The 22,467-nt window shown below is 43.7% G+C and overlaps 1 protein-coding gene across 4 annotated transcripts in view; it reads right to left on the reverse strand.

Annotated features, from left to right (window-relative positions):
• Entrep2 (endosomal transmembrane epsin interactor 2) overlaps window positions 1-22,467 on the reverse strand; it is a 412,215-nt gene that overhangs the window by 204,762 nt on the left and 184,986 nt on the right. For all 4 annotated transcript variants that reach the window (NM_001427632.1, XM_063273639.1, XM_039094263.2 and 1 more), the window contains exon 2: window positions 17,457-17,513. In NM_001427632.1, coding sequence (NP_001414561.1) covers window positions 17,457-17,513 — 57 coding nt within the window. The remainder of the gene's footprint in view (window positions 1-17,456; window positions 17,514-22,467) is intronic.

Here is a 22,467-nt window from a genome sequence, read left to right on the forward strand (position 1 = left end):
GCACTGTGAGGAAGGGAGACAAGAAGACTGCTAGGACTTGCTGGCCGTAAGCCCTAAGTTATGGGAGGAAGCTTACAGCAAGTAATGGGGTTTTATGTTCTCCTGTGCCTCCGAACGCACATGTGTGTGCACCACAGATATGAACACACATGTGTGTGCATCACAGATATGGCATGCATGAAATACACACAAACAGGAAGCACTTAGATCCACTTTCGTAAACATAAGCATTTTAGATAATTAAACAGCTTTGCTTGAAAAGTAAAATTCCTCATAGCTTCAAAGGCTTGTATGAGTAAATATATATATATATGTATATATATATACACACACACACACACACATATACACATTACTTTTTCCTCTCCGACAATTAACCCATGAGGATTCATCTTTAACATGACTAAGCAAACTATACTCTCGCAAGAAGAGGTCCTGCTCTTTCCTGACTGTAAGAAACTCCCAAAGTGGATTCATAATGAATTTCCTGGATAATGACTTCAAACAGATTTACATTAAACATATTAACCTTTAACTCACCTATATTTTAATAGCATATTAATGTTATATTTGAGATCAATTCATGGCTTAGAAAGAAAGCCCCACAGGCTTTCTAGAACTCATATTAAAGGTTAAAGTGATTCATAATTTTCCCCCCACAGAATCTGGTCAGACATATGACTTTGTAGTGTGGCTGTGGATGAATTTCTGATGGGCACAGCAGGAACCGTTCCTGTTGGTACAGAAATTCAAAGGCACTTTGGAAAGAAGAAAATGTATGCAGCCCAGGGTTTTAAGCCTTTTTATGTTAAAAAATGACCAGCATAGTAATGGAGAGAGAGAAATATAAAAACACTAATTCTGGATGAAGTCCGTCAGTCATGCACCTACCATTCCTTGGCATTTGTGTGCTCTGGTAATTACTGCAGTTGCAGAAAACAAAAGCACAGAATCCAGTGAATGAAGGGATAAGCAAAGTCATTTCTCTTCATCTGAGGGTTTCTAATAAACTTCAGATAAGGTTGTTTTTCCCAGTTTTGTGATCTTACCCCTTCCATCCCAGAATGACACCAGCAAGCACTGGTGACTTAAAAGAATCTGGTCAGGGTATAGAACAACACTCAGTTGGCTGATGTCTCTTTGTGCCACACAGGTAGGTTTATCAGGGACAGAATGTAACCTTGAGACTAAGAATTACCTCAACACCTGCCCAAATTAATGTAAAACTCAGCAAATTATGTCTGTGGCAACCAACAGCTGCCTGCTTTGACTTAAGTCCCACTCAACCAGAGCAAAATCATGCCTAGTACTGGAAACCTAGCCAGCTTCCCAGGGCTTCCCATGCCCCTTAGGAAAGAGTCGATTACTGCCACTTTGCTAGACTGTCATAATTCCTTACTACAGTCGAAATCCTATGCTCGTGCCCACAGACAACTATAGCCGCTATCTTTCATCAAAGCCCATTTTTATAGCAAATGGAAACCAGAAAAACACAACTGAACACGATGTAAGAGATTAACAGATCACAGAAAGCTCAGGCCTAACAGATACACGACATCACAGCTCTAGCATCTATGGCTTTGAGAACATCGAGGAGGGGGGCGGAAGGATAGAAAGGTTATGAGCCAGAATTCAAGAAGCCTGCTGTGAAACTGTTTCTACTAGAAACGGCTGCACAAACAAGATCTGAACAATGGTAGTATCAATGGATGTGTTAATGTGGAAGAGGGACAATTTCTTAGGATTCGGCCCCTAGAAAAGAATTATAGGGAATTAATATCTACCAGGGAAATGAAAATCAGCTTATCCCAAGGATGAGCCCCCTTGTAGTTGTCTAATGTAAAGTGGTCAGCCTTGAAAACACACACACACACACGCGCGCGTGCGCGCACACACACACCACACACACACATACATATACCACACACCACACACACATACACACACACCACACACACACATACACATACCACACACCACACACACATACACACACATACACACCACACACACACACAAAACACCACACACCACACACATAAACACACACACACATACATACACACACCACATACACACACACATACATACATACACATACCACACACACATCCCCGTATGTGACAACAATAATCAAAGAAAAAAGAGATTATCAGCTGGAGTGGGAGAAATGAGAGGGGTTTGAGAGAAGGATGCTGGGAGGGGCTGGAGGGAAGGGGGAGAAAGGGAAAGCTGTTTCAATAAAAAGCATCTTTTAAAAAAGAAAAAAGGAAAAGAAAGATAGGCCTGAAAAGTGAAAACCTCCCCTCTATGTGATAGTTCCCAATCAAAACAAAAGCTGAACGCATCCGTGGTCTCACATGTACTTTTCAAGTCTGATAACACTGTGGTCTTAGTCTGAGCGAGGGTCTGAATTACATCTTTTTTTCCCCATCTTTATTAACTTAGGTATTTCTTATTTACATTTTGATTGTTATTCTCTTTCCCAGTTTCAGGTCCAACATCCCCCAACCCCTCCCCCTCCAGTTCTAGATGGGTGTTCCTCTCCCCATCCTCCCCCCATTACCGCCCTACCCCCAACAATCATGTTCATTGGGGGTTCAGTCTTGGCAGGACCCAGGGCTTCCCCTTCCACTGGTGCTCTTACTAGGATATTCATTGCTACCTATGAGGTTGGAGCCCAGGGTCAGTCCATGTATAGTCTTTGGGTAGTGGCTTAGTCCCTGGAAGCTCTTGTTGCTTGGCATTGTTTTTCATATGGGGTCTCAAACCCCTTCAAGCTCTTTCCGTCCTTTCTCTGATTCCTTCAATGGGGATCCCATTCTCACTTCAGTGGATTGCTGCTGGCATTCGCCTATGTATTTGCTGTATTCTGGCCGTGTCTCTCAGGAGAGATCTACATCCGGTTCCTGTCAACCTGCACTTCTTTGCTTCATCCATCTTGTCTAATTGGGTGGCTATATATGTATGGGCCACATGTGGGGCAGGCTCTGAACAGGTGTTCCTTTGCCTCTGTTCTACACTTTGCCTCCCTATTCCCTCCCAAGGGTATTCTTGTTCCCCTTTTAAAGAAGGAGTGAAGCATTCGCATTTTGGTCATCCTTCTTGACTTTCACGTGTTCTGTTCATCTAGAGTAATTCGAGCATTTGGGCTAATATCCACTTATCAATGAGTACATACCATGTGTGTTTTTCTGTGATTGGATTACCTCACTTGGGATGATATTTTCCAGGTCCATCCATTTGCCTATGAATTTCATAAAGTCATTGTTTTTTATAGCTGAGTAATATTCCATTGTGTAGATGTACCACATTTTCTGTATCCATTCTTCTGTTGAAGGGCATCTGGGTTCTTTCCAGCTTCTGGCTATTATAAATAAGGCTTCTATGAACATAGTGGACCATGTGTCTTTGTTATATGTTGGGGCATCTTTTGGGTATATGCCCAAGAGAAGTATAGCTGGGTCCTCAGGTAGTTCAATGTCCAATTTTCTGAGGAACCTCCAGACTGATTTCCAGAATAGTTATACCAGTCTGCAATCCCACCAACAATGGAGGAGTGTTCCTCTTTCTCCACATCCTCACCAGCATCTGCTGTCACCTGAGTTTTTGATCTTAGCCATTCTCACTGGTGTGAGGTGAAATCTCAGGGTTGTTTTGATTTGCATTTCCCTTATGACTAAAGATGTTGAACATTTCTTTAGGTGTTTCTCAGCCATTCGGCATTCTTCAGCTGTGAATTCTTTGTTTAGCTCTGAACCCCATTTTTAATAGGGTTATTTGTCTCCCCGCAGTATAACTTCTTGAGTTCTTTGTATATTTTGGATATAAGCCCTCTATCAGTTGTAGGATTGGTAAAGATCTTTTCCCAATCTGTTGGTTGCCGTTTTGTCCTAACCACAGTGTCCTTTGCCTTACAGAAGCTTTGTTGTTTTATGAGATTCCATTTGTCGATTCTTGATCTTACAGCATAAGCCATTGGTGTTTTGTTCAGGAAATTTTCTCCAGTGTCCATGTGTTCGAGATGATTCCCCACTTTTTCTTCTATTAGTTTGAGTGTGTCTGGTTTGGTGTGGAGGTCCTTGATCCACTTGGACTTAAGCTTTGTACAGGGTGATAAGCATGGATCGATCTGCATTCTTCTACATGCTGACCTCCAGTTGAACCAGCACCATTTGCTGAAAATGCTATCTTTCTTCCATTGGATGGTTTTAGCTCCTTTGTCAAAAATCAAGTGACCATAGGTGTGTGGGTTCATTTCTGGGTCTTTAATTCTATTCCACTGGTCTATCTGTTACATCTTAGAGAGCTAATGAAAGGGGACTTTTGGCTACATAGGGAATTCTGATTATAAACTAGTTTGCCTTGGCTGGAACTGTACCTACATCTACCTGCTGCATACCTGTCCTGTGCCTCAGTTTCTCGGTGTGTGAGACAACAGAGGTGCCTCTCCGAGTGAACTAAATGGAAGTAGGGTGTGAACAGGTCTCAGCCCACATCCTGTGGCATGCCCACACTTGGTACAGCAGTCACACTGAAGTGATGGGATTGTGTGGCTGTGGCTTCCGGCCATTCGACTCCTGAGAGTTGTCACAACTGTCTCCAGAGCCTGACCCCACCCATCTGGAATGCAGGAACAGCTGATGTAAGAGCTACCAACTGATCCTGCATTTTCCTTATTAGTAGTCATTTCAAATAAACTGGATGCATTCTAGTTTGGGGGTTATATCTTTGCAATGTTTATAATTTAAAGCATTTTCATAGATTTTATTTTCACAATTAAGGTCCACAGCAAAATTGAGCGAGGGGACCTGAAACTTCCCATATATCACCTCTCTCTTATGCACAGCCTCCCCTGCTACCGGCATCCTCCACCAGGAAGGCACGTTAGTTATAAACAGGAACCCTACTGATTCATCATTAAGACTCCAGGTCTAGGGCTTATGTTGGGACCCACTCTGGTGCTAAGCATTCTGTGGTGCAGACACATGAGTAGTGGTGTGTATTCACATTTACAGGAGCAAAAAAAGCACTTCCCTGCCTTAAAAACAGTTTGGCCTAGTTACCTCTTCTCTGTAACTTCTGATTATCGACCTTCTCCACTTCCTTGTAACGTCCGATCTTTTGACCTTCTCCACAAACTGGCTTTTATCAAAGGTACATAGCCTTTCTTGAATGGCTCCTTTCCTTTGGTGATAAGCAATTCAGTTTTTTCCTTGCCTCTCCTGACTTGATAGGTCATTTCTTTTAGCACCGAATGGTCCCTGTCTGTATGCACCTGCTAATTTATCCATCCTACTGAAGGATAGAAGAGACTGAACTTTTAACCTACCGTCTGACACTCTGATTCTCACACACCAGAAGAACACCAGAGAACTTTCAGTATTTCTGAAAGGCACTGTGATGTGTCTTTCTCCTATGGAAGACTATTAAAAAGTTGAGGGGCTGGGGATTTAGCTCAGTGGTAGAGCGCTTGCCTAGGAAGCGCAAGGCCCTGGGTTCGGTCCCCAGCTCCGAAAAAAAGAACCACAAAAAAAAAAAAAAGTTGTATAGGTGGTGCTTCTAACATATTCACGACATGGACACTTGATGTGATCTTCCACACTCTCCTGACTGCTGGCACCTTTGTTAACTATTTCTACTTAAGATGCAGGGACCAGAATCCTAGCACCTGCCAGCAGCCCTCAAGCCTGAAGACCTGCAGTAAATTCCAGCATTCGTTCTCAAATTCTGAATGAATGTCATTGTTTAGGAATATGTAGCTTAAGAGCCATTGAGGAATTCTTCAATGACTTCTGGGCCTCCTGGGCTAGTTTGGCTAATAATGATTAATGCAATTAAACAGAATGAGTTATTTAAACTGGGGTGTTCTTGTTGTATTTATTAAGGTCTAATTTACAGAAAAGAAATTTTAATTATTTTAATTGAACAGCTGATGAATCTTAACAAACACAGATAGCCATGTGAATGTCACCAGAATGAAAGCATAGGATGTTCCAAAGAACCCACAAGTTCCCCCGTGCCCCTTTGCGGTCAGTCTCTTCCCAGCCCTAAAGCCCTAGCCAGGTAACACCTACTGCCCATCACCAGAATCCCGACAACATGGTCTTTCATGCTTGGTTCCCTTTCCCTCTCTCTTTTCTCCTTTCTTTTCTTTCTGTCTTTCTTTGAAAGTGACCCACTATACAACCCAGGCTGACCTTGATATTGCAATCTCCCAAGATCTAGGATTACAAGAATATGCTATCACAACAGGTCTGGCTTCTTTATCCTATTTCTTTTGAGATCCATCCATGTTACACACAGCAGTACAGTGACCTCTTCAGCCCCAGCAGTTTTCTCTCAGAACCTAGAGAAATCGAGCTAGTACTGACATGGGAGTCTCATCCTTACTGGCTAGCATTCTAGCTCTGAAGGTGATAGGCATACTACCAAAGGGGAAGTAATCAACCTAATGCAGGCGTGACTCCTATATGTACTAAAGTAACAACTGACCTGGAAAGACATGCCAACTGGTGCAAAAGAGGCTGGGATGTCATGGAGTCATCAAGCACTTTCTGATGGGATTTGAAGGGCTCCTTCACAAGACTAAACCCATACCTGTTACTGTCACTGGGCCAAGAACCTATAGTTGGAAAGGTCACAGGTTCTAGGAGAGAACCTACTACTATTGTTCTGCTACTGACCTGAATTATGCCTATAGATTAAGACATATCTCAGCCTTTATCACAGAAGCTTCTGTTTGTAACACAGATACCCACAAGTGGTCAAGATACAGAGTGAGAAACTACAGAACGCCCATTCATAATTATGAAACACACACACACACACACACACTCACACACCCTCCTCCAAAGGCTCAGGAATCACTGTGAATCAGAGGTCAGAAGAACACATGTGGCGGATGACTAGAAGGAAGCACTGTTTTGTTGCACGTATCAACTCACAGCGAATGTGACAGCACGCATGATCCGTGTAAGCGCAAGCCAGACAAAGTCCCAGCATTAAAGAGGGGAGTTGGACATAAAGCCCACCCCTAGCCCAGAAGCTATTGACAATTCTTAGGTGCTGTGAATAGGATGGTCAGTTTTCTCTAAAGTGCAGACCCTGGTGAATTGACCACACTTCAGGGGAAGCCCACACATCCAAACCATTCGATCAAAACAAAAAAGGCCTTGATGGGGGTGTCAGGGACCATAGACACAACACTGTGTGGAAAGGGATAGAGCATGAATCTGGGAAGAATTGGGGAGGGAAGGTGTAGATAATCCAAAGATATTATAGGAGAGTATCAAAGAACTGTTTCTAAAACAAAAAATACAATGTAACGAAGAGTGCTACGTGTGCAATCAATACAGTGTAACAGTGTACGTGTGCTACATTCAAATACTCCAAGAGGATAAAGAACTGTGTTCGCTGTGTACTCAGACACCCTAGAACCACAGGTAGGATCCCAAGAGAGCAGAACTCAATGCAGTAAGAGAATGATCTTTCCAGATGTGCCATCTGCTGATGAACCTGACGTACTTCACTGCTCACCTCACTGACTGACAACTCTGAAGGGGTTTTCCAGGGTGACATCAGGACAAAGGGCAAGGTGACGACCTGAAAACTCACTGCTGCGTAAAGGGAAGTAAATTCCCAGACACGTTGCCAGGATCAATTTGCTGGGAACTCTGGAAGTGATCCAGAATCTGTCAGGCAGCCTTGGAATTCCCTTTTTAAAGTAAACAGCTGCATCATGGGATGGAAAAGTGAGCATTTTGGTTCTATGGCTTGCCCTCCTCCATCCTCCTACTCCATGTCAACCTAGCAAATCAGTTCGCATTCCTGGTATAAGTCGGGAAGCCACCTGAAGGAAGAGGGCAATTACAGCCTGCTTCCAGAGCCACTCCCAAATGACTGCCACCCACATGGCCATTTTAGCAGTTATCTGAAGGCCATTCTCAATGGTGATCTGTACTTGACCTTATTTGAAACCCACCAATAAGGAAAAGTCTGACCCCTGGGGGAGAACTGTCACATATATTAATAGGCAAGTATTTTCATACTGTAGTTGCCTAATGACATGGAGGCTTATTTATTTATGAATTAATGCTTAGGCCTTAAGCTAGGCTCCTTCCCCAACTAGCTCACAACTCAGTTAACCGCTTATATTATTCCATGTCTGCCACCTAGCTAGTTACCTCTCCTCATTTTCATACCTCCAACTTCCTCTAGCAAATCTCCTGTGCCTGACGCTTTGCCAGAGTTCCCCTCTTGTCCCCGAAGTCCCACCTTCTACTTCCTGCCATTGCTCTAGGCTATCGGCTTTTTATTAAACCAATCAGAAGGTGCGAGAGGGAGTGTTTACAAAGTACGATGTATCATAGGAATAACAACACCAAAGTCCAGTCTGCACTCAACTCTCTGTTGGCACAGAAATCAGCATTTGAATAATACAATCTGTACACAGTGCACAATAATATTATCCCACAAGATTAGAAGAAACCATCTAAAAAGACTTTTAGTAAAAGCTAGGGAATAATATGACCATAAGCTTTTGAAAAGCCCAAGCGTACTTCTGGGAACACAGTATGCAACCTGGATATGTTGAGTTGTGTATACGCCCTGGCTGGACCTGAGACTGCTCTGAACTAGAGCCTCTAAGTCTAGGGTTCATATAAGCAGGAACTAGACATTAAAGTGGATTGTCAACTGCCTGAGAGTATGTCCAAAACATGCTCCAGCAGACACACAAAGCCTAGGCACTGGCTGCCCATGATTGAAGGAATTATTGTCCAACAATGATTTGCTAACTACCAGCTTTACTAAACAGACACTTCAGTAATGCATATGACAAGGAATCCTACCCTGAAGAATCAGTTAAGAAGTCACCGAACAAGTGACAAAAGCTACAGTAAATAGTATCAACAATAAAATATGGAGAGGGGTAAATTTAATTGCCATAGGTGACACGTTGTATCCTTGAAAATGTCTGGTTTGCAACAGGGAGTAAGAAGACATGTAAAGATATCACCAGCACCACAGTGGGAGAAGCAGACAGTATAAACAGTCCCAGAGGAAGGCCAGATGGTGGGCTTAACGACTTCAGCTTAGCTCTTTTAAATACACCAAAAAGACCCAAAGGAAATCTTTTTTTTTTTTTTTTTGAAATCTTGTTTTAAGAACCGAAAAACAAAACAAAACAAAACAAAAAAAACCAAACAAACAATGATGACTCACTCAGTAGAAAAGAAGCAAAAGTCAAAAAGGCAGAGGTTAGAAGAAACTATCAACCACAAGTTACAGAGCTGAAGAGAACAGAACTACAAACAAAAATGTCTTCTGAGAAGTTTAACAGCAGGACTGGGTGGATCTGAAAGGCAGGCTAACTGACATCATCCCCTCTGTACAGAAAGGGAAACAAAGAACAAAGAAACACAACAGACCTTAAGAGAATGGTTCTTAGTGTGTGGGTTGTAACCCCTTTGATAAACATCTACCCCCTAAAATATCTATACTAGGACTCATAACAGTAGCAAAATTACAGCTATGACATAACAACGGAAATAATTTTATGGTTAGGGGTCACCACAACATGAGGAACTGTACTCGAGTCACAGCATTAGGAGAGTTGAGAACCCCTGGCTTAAGCAGTCCGAGGAGGCTAAAACACACAAGAATCTAGGGAGGGAAGGGGAGAAGAAGAAACAAAGGTTAGAAAACATTTGAAGAAGTTATGGCCCCAAACTTCATACATTTGATAAAAGACATGTATCTCAAGTAGGTCAAACTCACAAGGACTGATGCCTGGACACATCTTAGGTCAACTGTCAAAAGCTAAAGTCAAAGAGAAATCAAAGAAACAAGAACGAGTGAGCGTCACTCATAAAGGATCCCCAGGAGATCAATAGCTGGTCTCTCACAAATCGGACATGATAAAGGGCGGCCAGGGCATATTCAAGGCCATAAGATACAGGAGAAAGAAAAACCTAGAATCAAGAGTTCTATCTATAGCAGAAACATCCTTTTAAAATGAAGGGAAAAATTTTTTGAACCATCCCAAGATAAAAAATAGGAGAATTTGTTATAGGATGCAAGAAATGAGAGAAAAGGAAACATAACTCTTCTCCTATCTGATGGAAAATACAACCGAGTAAATCAAGAATTACAAGGCTGGAGTGCGGGGCACACCACATATAAAGATTTAATTTGTATGGAAACAGCATAGAGAAGGAAGCCTTCTGTATAATATTGAATTAAGTTAGTACTCATCTGAAACAACTTACTTTATGTTATAACATTCGTCTTGCTACCAAGGTTAATAACTAGGAAATTAAGACAAAATATATTCTTAAGAGAATTAAATTGGTATGCTAGAAAATGTCTTTTTTTTAACACAAAAGAAGGCAACAACAGAGAAACAGACAAACAGTTTGACAGACAAGGCACTTAGAAAAAGCACAGAGTTTGAGTCAGGATCCTTCCTTATCAAAACTTAGGTTAAGTGGAAAAATACATTCAATTATAGGGTACATCTTGGCAACGTAAATTTCTAAAACACAGCCCAAGTACATGATGTCTGTAAGAGACTCACTTTAAATTTGTTGACACAGAGGAAAACAGCAGAGATGGAACACAATTTACTGCCACTTTGCAAAAGAGTTGGCTTAGTCACTGTGACTATAGATAAAATGGCCTCCCACGCCTAAAAATACCCAAGCCTTACCCACGATCAGTATCCTGAAAAACTTAATTGGCAGCCCTACACTAAAGTAAAAATGTGTAGTTTGCCTAAGTTTGTAAAAACCTGAGGAACAAATGAGCCCTTGGAAAGCTGGTAGGCTCTCCCTCTTGCTCTGCCCAGGAAGGATCCAGTGAGTTTGAGAGGTATTAATAAATGAGCCCTATAATAGAAATTCAGGCAGCAGTGTACAGTAGCGTTGGCTAGTGTGCTCAGATGTTCTAATGTACAAGCAGGAAGCAGAGACACTGATAGGTGGGAAGCATATTGCCTGGGTTTATATCTGTGCCCCTTCTAGCTTTGGAACTATAGTTATGACTAGATCTAGCTATGCTGACACCATCGAGAGAAGGACCCCAGAAATGATCATTGAATGCTAACAGTTAATATTTTGATTGTCATAACAGCCATCCACCCATGATGAGCTCGGTTCCATGTCACTCTGAAACTTCAAAGGGGACCAGGATGGTAGGGACCAAAAGAGAAGGCTGCTTTGCCTGACGGAAAATAAACTCAGCTGTGGCATCATGAGGTTACATTATCCCCAAGAACCCCTAAAGCAATGATGAGGTCATTGTTGGTCTTGACATTCACAGAGCCCCAAGACTGACTCCTCGTCCTGGCTCAGGCTGATTACAATGTAGTTTAGTGGGAGAGACTATGAATTCAATCCAACCTTCCCATCCACCAAAGGATCCTAAGAAAGCCACCAACCTACTGTGTATACTTATCACTTCTACAATAGCCCTTCTTCAGAGGGTAGAAAAGGGACAGCTGGTATGGGGACAATAGGCATGAGAAGGAAGGGCCTGGGAAACATAGGCCACAAACTCACCTGTGGGTTGTGGGTGCGAGTTTCATAAAATGCGAACGATGCTATGAAAAAGGAAGTCATCCCAGAAAAAAAAAAAAACAAAGTTTTTAGCAAGTTACACAACTGTCTGTCAAAATGAAAAATTCAACACTGGGGTTAACCAGTAGAATGGATGTAATGAAAGCCCAATAAGCTGTCTGGGAAACAAAAGAGAGGAAATATACCTAGAAAGAAAGAAAGAGACTAGAAAATGTTAAAGATCCTAGAAGGTCATTTTAGCAGGTGGTATGTCCATTTGGAATTCAAGAAACAACCCCCCCCCAAAAAGACAAAGACTGCAGCAAAATGCATTTTGAAATATCTAATAAACAAACAGTCAGAATGTGTCTAAGTCACTGCAGCATACGCACCAGATCTGAGGTCAATCAAAATAGTACATTAATAACTTTTCAGGAAATTGTAACAGATACTGTCTCTCCATATTATAGTTATCATCTGAAAGGAAATCCATTGATAAAATCAATTCATTCTCGACAGGAAAAAAGGCACAGTCATTAGGGAACTTTATACATTTATTCTAAATTTTATTAAAGAGAAAAAAATGAACAGAAGTAGCCAAGAAGATTACTCTTAAAACAAAACCATGACTTGTTACAAAGGTTGTCTTATTAATGTGGGTGACACTGGCTTCAGGAGAGCCTGGGAGGTTCACTCAGCAGCTCAGGTATCAATAAACAGACTCACATCCAGTCATGGGTTGGGGGGAGCTCTGTACCCAGGAGAGGAAATCCTAACATTCGAAACCTGCTGGGACAGTGACTATCCATCTTCGGCTATATGAAGAAACATAGATAGCCTGGGGTATATAAAATTTTGCCATATAAATGGGCAGAGGGACAAAAAAAGATTCTATAAGATTAAAATGTAATAACAACAATAAATAGCCTAACAGGGCTGGAGAGGCAGTTCGGCAAGGGAAGGTGCCTGCTGCCAAGCCTGAGGACCCGAGTCTGATCTACAGGGCCTGCATGGTGGGAGGACAGAACTGACTGCAGATGCTTCTGACCTCCTCACGTGTGCCCTGATACATGCACCTGTACATGCACAGGCACAGATAGACAGACAGACAAGACAAAAGATGTGTCGTTAAAATTAAAAGAGAGCAGCATTACACAATATTATTAATTTGAAAGGCATCCATGTATTAAGAAGTCCCACAAAAAATGAGACAGTCTCATGAAAATAAGAAATTGCAATCACAGGGAATCTAGCTAAAAAACAAAACCAAACAGATATCTATCATAAAAATGATCCCTGAATCTCTGTGGTACCAGATCACTATAGACCAGAGCTTGTTAAATAGATTCAGGATGATTTGCAATACATGAGATAATCTATAATTTGTTATGTATAAAAATAGTTCAATCTCCAGGATAGTTTCTTCTGGGGAGGAAGATGAAGGGTTTGTTTTATTTTTTAAAATTTAATATTTTTCATTTAATAGCCTCTTAATAGTATTACAATTATTACAATTAAGATAGGGAGGCAGCATCCAACTCATTGCTAGCATACATATTTTTTTAATTAGGTGTCTGTGATTACACACAAGAATGTTGTCATTAAGATTATGAATGTCACAGGGTGCGTCTCTGAGTCTTTAGACAAGTCCTCTATTTAGAGCAGTGTGGTCTGGGTACTAACTTGGGATTAGTTTTCTGCATAGAGAACAAGTCCCTCAATCACAGGAGATACTTCATATGACAAATGACACCAAGTGGGGAAAACCTTATCTTGTCACTGATCTTACTGGCTTTCAGCATCTGAAAAGGCTCTCACTTAGTACCACACCTCACAGCCCCATGTATGTGTGTGCGTGCGTGTGTGTGCACACACATACACACATGGATATATACATTCCTGCACACACACACACACACACATACACACACATCCACACACATGCACATGCTTGCATGAACATACACACATGTATGCACGCATGCACACACAAACACACGGGTATGCACACACGTGCACATATATCCACACACTCGTGCATATACCCACACACATGCACGTGCATGCACACACACAAAAAACACATGCACACATATCCATGCACATATATGAACACACACATGGATGCACACACTCACGCACACATAAACACACAGAAACACACATACATATACACATACACACACATGCATGTGCATGCACACACACGGCATTTTCCTTCTTTTGCTCTTTCTGGAATCATGCTCACAAAGTCTTCTTCCCCAAGTGCTAGTCAGATGCCTGCTGGCCCTTCCTTCCTCTCCTCCCTAACAGAGCCTTCTTCCTCCAGTGTGTCATCAGCTTTGCATTAGATGTCTCGACTCTGCTGGTCAAACCACAGTCTATGTAGAGGCTCAGAATCATGCAAAGGGACAGACACAACCCAGCTAGTAAACAGCTTGTGTGTGGGAGTCTCTGGGGGGTACCATCATCAGGATCTCCTACAGGCATCTTACATTGCTCCTTTCTAACCACCACGAGGGCTACTTCCCTTCCCAGAAGTCAACTGACTGTGGTAGTCACCACGGAGGAAGAGAGAGGCCACTGATCTTCCAGGGAACGAGAACGCCAAGGGCTTCCCTATTACGATGAGACCCTAGGGATGAGTAGAAAAGACAGAGATAGAGAGGAAAAGGGCATGAGGTGGCTCCTCAGAATCTGGGCTGCTTGTGGTAGTATAAGAGACGATGTGTAAGTCAAAGGATGTGCAGTTAGAGGAGAACCAGCAGGTACAGGGAATGTCTATGAGGCCCATGGTATGTTGGGCTGGGAAAAGGAGGACTTTGGAGTCAAGGACTTAGGTTCAAGTTTTGTTAAAGCCCAGAGGTTGCCTATTCTCTTTTAAAATACAAAACTGACTCTTGCCTATATACCTGGAGAAGTGTGTACATCACACTTGACCAATGGCCACAATCATTACCCATAGTACTTCAGTGGAATTATACTACAGATAGATCACACTGTTACCCATAGTACTTCAGTGGAATTACTACAGATAGATCATTTGAGGCCATTCAACCTAAGACTCCTGGGCGGCAGCTACTTTCCTGTGTCAACGTGGCAAACACACAATTCCCAGCCAGATACTTGGCGGGACACTACTTTGGATGTTGTTGCTATGATGTTTTTAAGATGAAATGAACATTTAAGTCAATAGTCTTCGAACAAAGCAGACGTCTTGCCTAATGTGGTAGGACCTCAGCCAATCAGATGAAGGCCCTATGAGAAGAAAGGATGACTTCCTCTAAAGAAAAGGGACCCAGGTCTCAAACTCAAGGGACACTCGTTCTCCCCTGAGGCCCTAGCCTGTAGGCTGAGGCTGTAGGTTTTGGCCTTGTTAACAACCCCATGAGATCCTATCAAGTAAATACCCTAATAGGTGAGCAGGCAGAGATCAGCTAGCTACATTCTGTTTGCTGTGTTTTCTGGGGAAGCCTGACTGACACACAGACATGTCAAGTTCGGTCTTTGTACCCACAGATTCTGCACAGACAAAAGACCATTCTTATGGGCGAGACAACTAGCTACCCATCAAAACTTCCCTCCCGCCACGATGTGCAGCTGCCTCTGACAAATGTCTGTCCAGGCAGGCAGCATCTGCAAGCCTCCTATGGAGCAGGAGTAACCTGGTGACAAGTTCTTACCGGGAGATATATACATGATGTCTGTCACTGATAGGCCGAGGGGACTCATCCCTACCTCCTATGTGTCCTCACCGAATCGGGAAACGGGGGAACCCCAAGTGTTAAGATTCTCTGAAACGTTCTGAGGAAAAAGTATGTGCTGAGAGCAGTGACTGCACTGGAGAGCCAATGGAGTAAATTCATACTGCACTGAGCCACTCAAAATCTGAGCTTTGGCACAGTGGCTAGCATTTCCCTAGTGAAGCCCTTCCTCCTCCAGCTGGGGCCTGGGAGGAGATCAGTCAAGACAAGGTGAACGTAGCACCTTCCAGAGAGCAGCTGCTCCTGCACCAGTCACCCAGCAGGCCTTGGGTACAAGCACTTGGAACACTGCCTCGGCAGGCCCAGCTGCTGCCTTTCCCTCCTTGCATGAGGCTCCAAAAACTCTCCTCCGGCTTTCCCAGGATACACTTCAGCCACATCCATAAGGCATTGCTGAGGCACCTGAATCCTGGCCACTGCGTGAGGATCTCATCTTGGGGCTCGGACAGGAAGTGGAGTAAGGGGGTGGCAGGCTGTATCTCTCTACGTCCATCTTAAGGAACAGAGTTTCCTTTTGTTAGGCATCATAGATCTTTATCTGTCCATCCTGTGGGGGTATTGAGGAGGGATGGAACAGACTGTCCCTGCGTTGCTAAGGACGGCTCAGAAGTTATGGCTGGTCCCCAGCCAGTGTGTGTACTGCCAACCTATTCTGCACGGAGCCAGCTTCTTGATCTCCATGCTGGAGTTACCATAAGGTCACCTATCCAAGAGGGGAAAGAGCTGGGGGCTGGAATAGAGGGTACAAAAGAAGGGCCAGATGTTGTTCTTCTTGTCATTGTTGTTGTTGAAGCTGGGTGGAGGGTACACCAGGACCCACTATGCCAGCCACCCCCTCCTCTCCTTTCCACTTTTCTGCACATTTGAATTTTTCTAGATTAAAAAAAATTAAGGCAGTCTGTCCTCTGAACTGAACTATATAGGAGGAGGCTCAACAGAATCCAAGTCACTACCTCCCAGACACTGTTTCAGGATTTCACAGCCACATTCCTGAAGGAAGTCTCTTCCACAAACGCATTAGTTTTTCCCTTGTTTCCATTAATATTTAGAACGCATCATTATTTCCAAGTCCTATCACTTAAAACAAGACTTTAAATAATTGATTAATACAAAAGGAGAACAGGACCACACTGTCTTGTTCAGCGCCCATCAAAGTTCTTCTAGTCCTGACACAGACACATCAATATATTAATGCACACACAGAGAAGACCAAGCTACAGATCAATACACACAGAGATGCGTGGGATACTTCTCAGAGGAAAAACCCATCATCCTTCCCCACCCCTGGTGTGGTCCACGCCTCCATACCCTGCCCCATAATGATTCTACTCAAGAAAGAATTTTTACCCAGGCAGTTTATAAAGTATGCATAAACACACACACACACACACACACACACACACACACACACACACACACACACATACACACACTTCCAATCAGTACTGACAGTTAACTACAACCTTTACCCTCCTCCCTCTGCTTTCCAAAAATGTCTTCATGATATTCTCTCTCTAATTCTTGGGAGGCTCTTGGCTTCTAACTCTCTGGTTTCTGGGCATATCTGAGTCTAATTCTTCCAAAGGCCACAAACTTGTTGTCCATCTCCAAAACGCACACACACACACAGACACACTCACCCCAAACCTAACATTTCTTAAACTCTGGTACAATGTGTGCTGTTCTATGCTTCTATGTAAGTATCTGCACGCACGCACGCACGCTCGCACACGCACGCACACACACACACACACACAGGGGGGGAAGGAGGAGGAGGAGGAGGAGGAGAGACACACACACAGAGAGAGAGAGAGAGAGAGAGAGAGAGAGAGAGAGAGCGCTTAGTTTCTGTAAAAAAGCATCAGCCTCCAGACTTTCAAAATGTCTGTTTTCTATATGTCCTCAAGGGATGTCACTAAAGCAAAGCAAACATAAAGGATGTGAGAGGAGGAATCACCTAAGGGGCATGCTGGGAAGTGTAACACACCAATGCACTGCAGTTAAGAGTCAGCCCATCAGCACAGAGCAGACGCTGTGCACCACCCTTGCCAACAGCGGGATGCTATCCGCTACTGCCCTGCCCACTCGATGCTCTGCACTGTCCAGGCCGCCTGGGGCTCCAGGTGCCACTTACCACAAGCGAGAGAGGCCTCTTCCAGGAGACAACACCAATGAGTCCAGACAGCAGCACCTGGGAAGAAGGAGAGTAGAGGGAGATGAGACGCTTGGAAATCAGACAGATTTCAACCTGTTCCACCCCAGGAAAGGGCATGTAAGATCCATACAAGAGACAAAGCTACTCCCCATCCAACATCTAGAGTCAACCTCTGCAACTTAACAGAAACGCTGCTTCTCAGGGTCATAGAGAGGTCACCAAATGCTACAAGGCACTGTTCTACACGGTCCATCACAGGACTATCCACCAAGACGATCCCTTCGGTCCAGGCTTGGCAGTTCGTATCGCCTTATGTTCTTCCCATTTCCCAAGCTGCTCTCTTCAGTCTCCTTTTAGAGTCCTAATGCCCATCCTAGGTTCTCAAGACCTTGGTCACCTCTTCCCATGCCAATGGGAAACTTAGAACCTTTCTGTGTTGGTGTCTCCACAGCCCAGAACTCTGTCCCCTCTGTTAAGCATCTCCCTGTCTGTGGTTTCTGTTCCTTGTACCTGTTGCTTTCCCATTCAACATATTCCAAATACATCTGAAGCCATCACCTCCCAGACCTGGTTCCTCTTAGAATCTCAAATTTCCACAACAATGCTCATCTTTCCTGGTTGATCAGACCTAAATCTCATCCCTCACCAGCCTACCTACCCCTGTATCTAAATAGATGCAGGGTAGGGAGCTCTGGCTTGCTGTGTGAGATAATTATTCAGGAGGCCTTATCATAGATAAGCTATTTGGATATGAAATCCTAAAAAGAAGGATCACACGCACTTGTCACTGGGGACTTGAGTCATGTACCCAAGGACCTAACTAACACTTTGGATGATTTTCCCCCGGGACTCCACAAGAGCCAGCCAGACCTGTGAAGAATATACTACTGACATAGCTACAACGTCTGTTTAGTCACTCTCTGAGTTACTGTTCTGTTGCTGGGGTTAGACATCATAACCAAAACGATTCTTATTGGCTGGGGATTTGCTTATGGGTTTAGAAGGTTAGTCTATGATGATCATGGTGGGAAGAAGATAGGCATGGGGCTGAAGCAGTCAGCTGAGAGCTTTCCCTCCTAATACTTAAGCAGCAGACAGAGAAGGTGTGAGAGTGGGAGCGAGAATGAGAGAGTGACAGAATGAGAGAGAGAGAGAGAGAGAGAGATCGAGCAGGAAGCACTGGGCCTACTCTGGGCTCTTCGGCAAGGCCATACTTCCTATTCCTTCCCAAATGGTCTACAAAGTAATGATGGAATAAGAATGACCTATGTGAGGTCGTTCTCATCCAAATCGCCATAGTCACAGAGTGCAGGCCACCTCCCACCCATCTGCAGTTGGCAGAACCAGATCTTAGACCCAGCAGGCACATGAATCCTCCAGTCAGTACTGACAGTTAACTACAACCTTTATTCTCCTCCCTGGGATCTCTGACAACTGCTTCCTGATATTCTCTAATTCTGGGGAGGCCTTTGGATTCTAACTCTCTGGCTTTCTGAGCATGTGAGTCTAATTCTTCCAAAGGTTCCCAGAGCCACCCACTTGGTTTCTATCTCCAAAACCAAAACATCCCCTCAAGGGCTCCCTCTATGAGGCCAAATTCATCACTCTAAGACACCATGGTCTCAAGTCCTTTTAAAGGTAGATCACAGGGCTATTTCTCTAGTGGACATCTTGTTATAACCCCTATCTCCATCTCCCTCTTGACATTTCAGACTCTAACTCCACCCCTTCACTTCCAAATTCCTCTCTTGAGGTTCATTTGAAATTCCCACCAAAGCTGCCATCATTTCTGAGTGAACGCTAGCTCAAGGGTCAGTAAGCAGCACAGCTGCACTGAGTCTTCCGTACGTTGAGCCATTAGAACGCGCCTCCATTTCCTCTATGCCCATTCATTAGGTTCACCCACTCAGCCCTGCACACACAATGAACTGGCTGAGAAGAATGGGGCTCCCCCTCTCTATTTCCCTCCACCTCTCTCTTCACATGTGCCAAATAAAGTTCTTGGGGGCCATCAACATGAGAAAGTCTGAAAACCAGGAGGAAAACCCTCGCAAGACACAGACCACACTGCCATCTTGGCCTCCACCTTTGTAACCTTTAGAACAGTGAGAAAAAAATGTTTATTATCTAAGCCGTGGGTTTCTGTATGGCAGAGTAGCAATAGCTATTGATATGGGGTATATGTATCAACATAACAAAATACCAGGGATGCCTAACTTACACAGAGCACAGAGGGAGCGGAAGAAGATGGTTCAGGGGGTAAAATCCATGCTGGGTGCCAGGAAGACCTGAGTTCAGGCCCCAGTAGCCATGTAAAAGCCAAACAACTTGGAGGTGGAAGGGGTATATGGCTCCCTGGACTTGCCTGGCCAGTCAGTGTAGCCAGTTGATGAGTTCTAGGTCCAGCGAGAGATCTGATCTTCAAACATGCGGTAGAGGGAGATAGACATAAATAATCAATGCTGACCTTTGCCCTCCCCACATCTGTACACCTGCACAGACATGTACATGAACACGTGAACCCATGAGCACATAGTCATGCATATCACACACACAAACACACACACACACACACACACACACACACACACACACAAACCCACTAAGGTTTACTTGGGCTCACGATTCTGGAGGTCTCAGTAAATAACTGGCTCTGTTGTCCAGGCCTGTGGCTGAGGATGGCACAGTATAATTACGTTGTGTAAAGAAGAAAAGCCCAGCCTAGGGCCAGAAAGCAAAGCAGGAAAGGAAAGGGGTCTACAATGCCCTTCTTTCTTCTTCTTTTTTTTATTGGATAATTTATTTATCTACATTTCAAATATTATGCCCCTTCCAGTTTCCCTTCCAGAAACCCCCTATCCAATCTCCCACCCCCTGCCTCCATGAGGGTGTTCCCCACCCCCACCCAACCCCTCCTGCCTCCCTGCCTCCCTGCCTCCCTGCCTCCCTGCCTCCCTGCCTCCCTGCCCTGGCATTCCTCTATACTGGGGCATCCAGCCTTCATAGGACCTAGGGCCTCTCCTCCCACTGATGCTTGACAAGGCTATTCTCTGCTACATATGCAGCTGGAGCCATAGGTCCATCCCTGTGTATTCTTTAGTTAGTGGTTTAGTCTCTGGGAGCTCTGGGGGGGGGGGTTCTGGTTAATTGACACTGTTGTTCTTCCTATAGGAGGAAGCCACATCAGTCCTTTCTCTACGTCCTCCACTGGGGACTCCTTTCTCAGTCCAATGGTTGGCTACAAGCATCCACCTCTGCATTTATCAGGCTCTGGCAAATATGTCTTTCATGAGACAACTAGATCAGGCTCCTGTCCGTATAAACCTCTTGGTATCCCCAATAGTGATGGGTTTGGTGACTGTATATGGGATGGCAGTCTCTGGATGGCCTTTCCTTCAGTCTCTGCTCCACACTTTGTCTCCATATTTCCTCCTGTGAGTATTTTGTTCCCCCTTCTAAGAAGGACTGAAGCATCCGCACTTTGGTCCTTCTTCTTGAGCTTCATGTGGTCTGTGATTATATCTTGGGTATTCCAAGCTTTTGGGCTAATATCTACTTATCAGTGAGTGCATACCATGTGTGTTCTTTTATATCTGGGTTACCTCACTCAGGATGATATTTTCTAGTTCCTCCATTTGTCTAAGAATTTCATGAAGTCATTGTTTTTAATAGCTGAGTAGCACCCCATTGTGTAGATGTACCACATTTTCTGTATCCATTACTCTGTTGAGGGACATCTAGGTTCTTTCCAGCCTATTATAAATTATATTATATGTACTATATATTTTATTTCCAGCCTAGGTTGTTCCTGGCTATTATAAATAAGGCTGCTATGAACTTACTGGAGCACGTGCCCTTGTTATATGCTGGAGCATCTTTTTCTGTATATGCCCAGTAATGGTATAGCTGGGTTAGTACTATGTCCAATTTTCTGAGGAACCGAACTGATTTCTAGAGTGCTTGTACCAGCTTACAATTCCACCAACAATGAAGGAGTGTTCCTCTTTCTCCACATCCTCGCCAGCATCTGTTGTCACGTGAGGTTTTTCTTTTCTTTTTTTTTTACCATCTTTATTAACTTGGGTATTTCTTATTTACATTTCGATTGTTATTCCCTTTCCCAGTTTCCCCCTAGCCCCTTCAAGATGGGTGTTCCCCTCCCCATCCTCCCCCCATTACTGCCCTCCCCCCAACAATCACGTTCATTGGGGGTTCAGTCTTGGCAGGACCAAGGGCTCCCCTTCCACGGGTGCTCTTACTAGGCTATTCATTGCTACCTATGCAGTTGGAGCCCAGGGTCATTCCACGTATAGTCTTTGTCACCTGAGTTTTTGATCTTAGCCATTCTGACTGATGTGAAGTGGAATCTCAGGGTAGTTTTGATTTTCATTTCCCTGATGACTAAGAATGTTGAACATTTCTTTAGGTGCTTCATGGTCATTTGATATTCCTCACTTGAGAATTCTTTATTTAACTCTGTACCCCATTTTTAATAGGGTTATTTGATTCTCTGGAGTCTAAGTTCTTGTGTTCTTGGTATATATTGGTTACTAGCCCTGTATCAGATGTAGGATTGGTAAAGATTTTTTCCCAATCTGTTGCCACTTTGTCCTTATGACAGTGTCCTTTGCCTTACAGAAGCTTTACAATTTTATGAGGTCCCATTTGTTGATTCTTGATCTTAGAGTACAGGCCATTGGTGTTTTGTTCAGAAAGTTTTCCCAGTGCCCATGTGTTCAAGGCTCTTCCCCCACTTTCTCTTCTATTAGTTTGAGTGTATCTGGTTTTATGTGAAGGTCCTTGATCCACTTGGACTTGAGCTTTGTACAAGGCATTAAGAATGGGTCAATTTGCATTCTTCTACATACTGACCTCCAGTTGAACCAGCACCATTTGTTGAAAATGCTATCTTTCTTTCCACTTGATGGTTTTAGCTCCTTCATGAAAGAAAGATCAAGTGGCCATAGGTGTATGGGTTCATTTCTGGGCC

The sequence above is a fragment of the Rattus norvegicus genome, chromosome 1 (genome assembly GCF_036323735.1).
Source record: "Rattus norvegicus strain BN/NHsdMcwi chromosome 1, GRCr8, whole genome shotgun sequence".
NCBI classification, from domain to species: domain Eukaryota; kingdom Metazoa; phylum Chordata; class Mammalia; order Rodentia; family Muridae; genus Rattus; species Rattus norvegicus.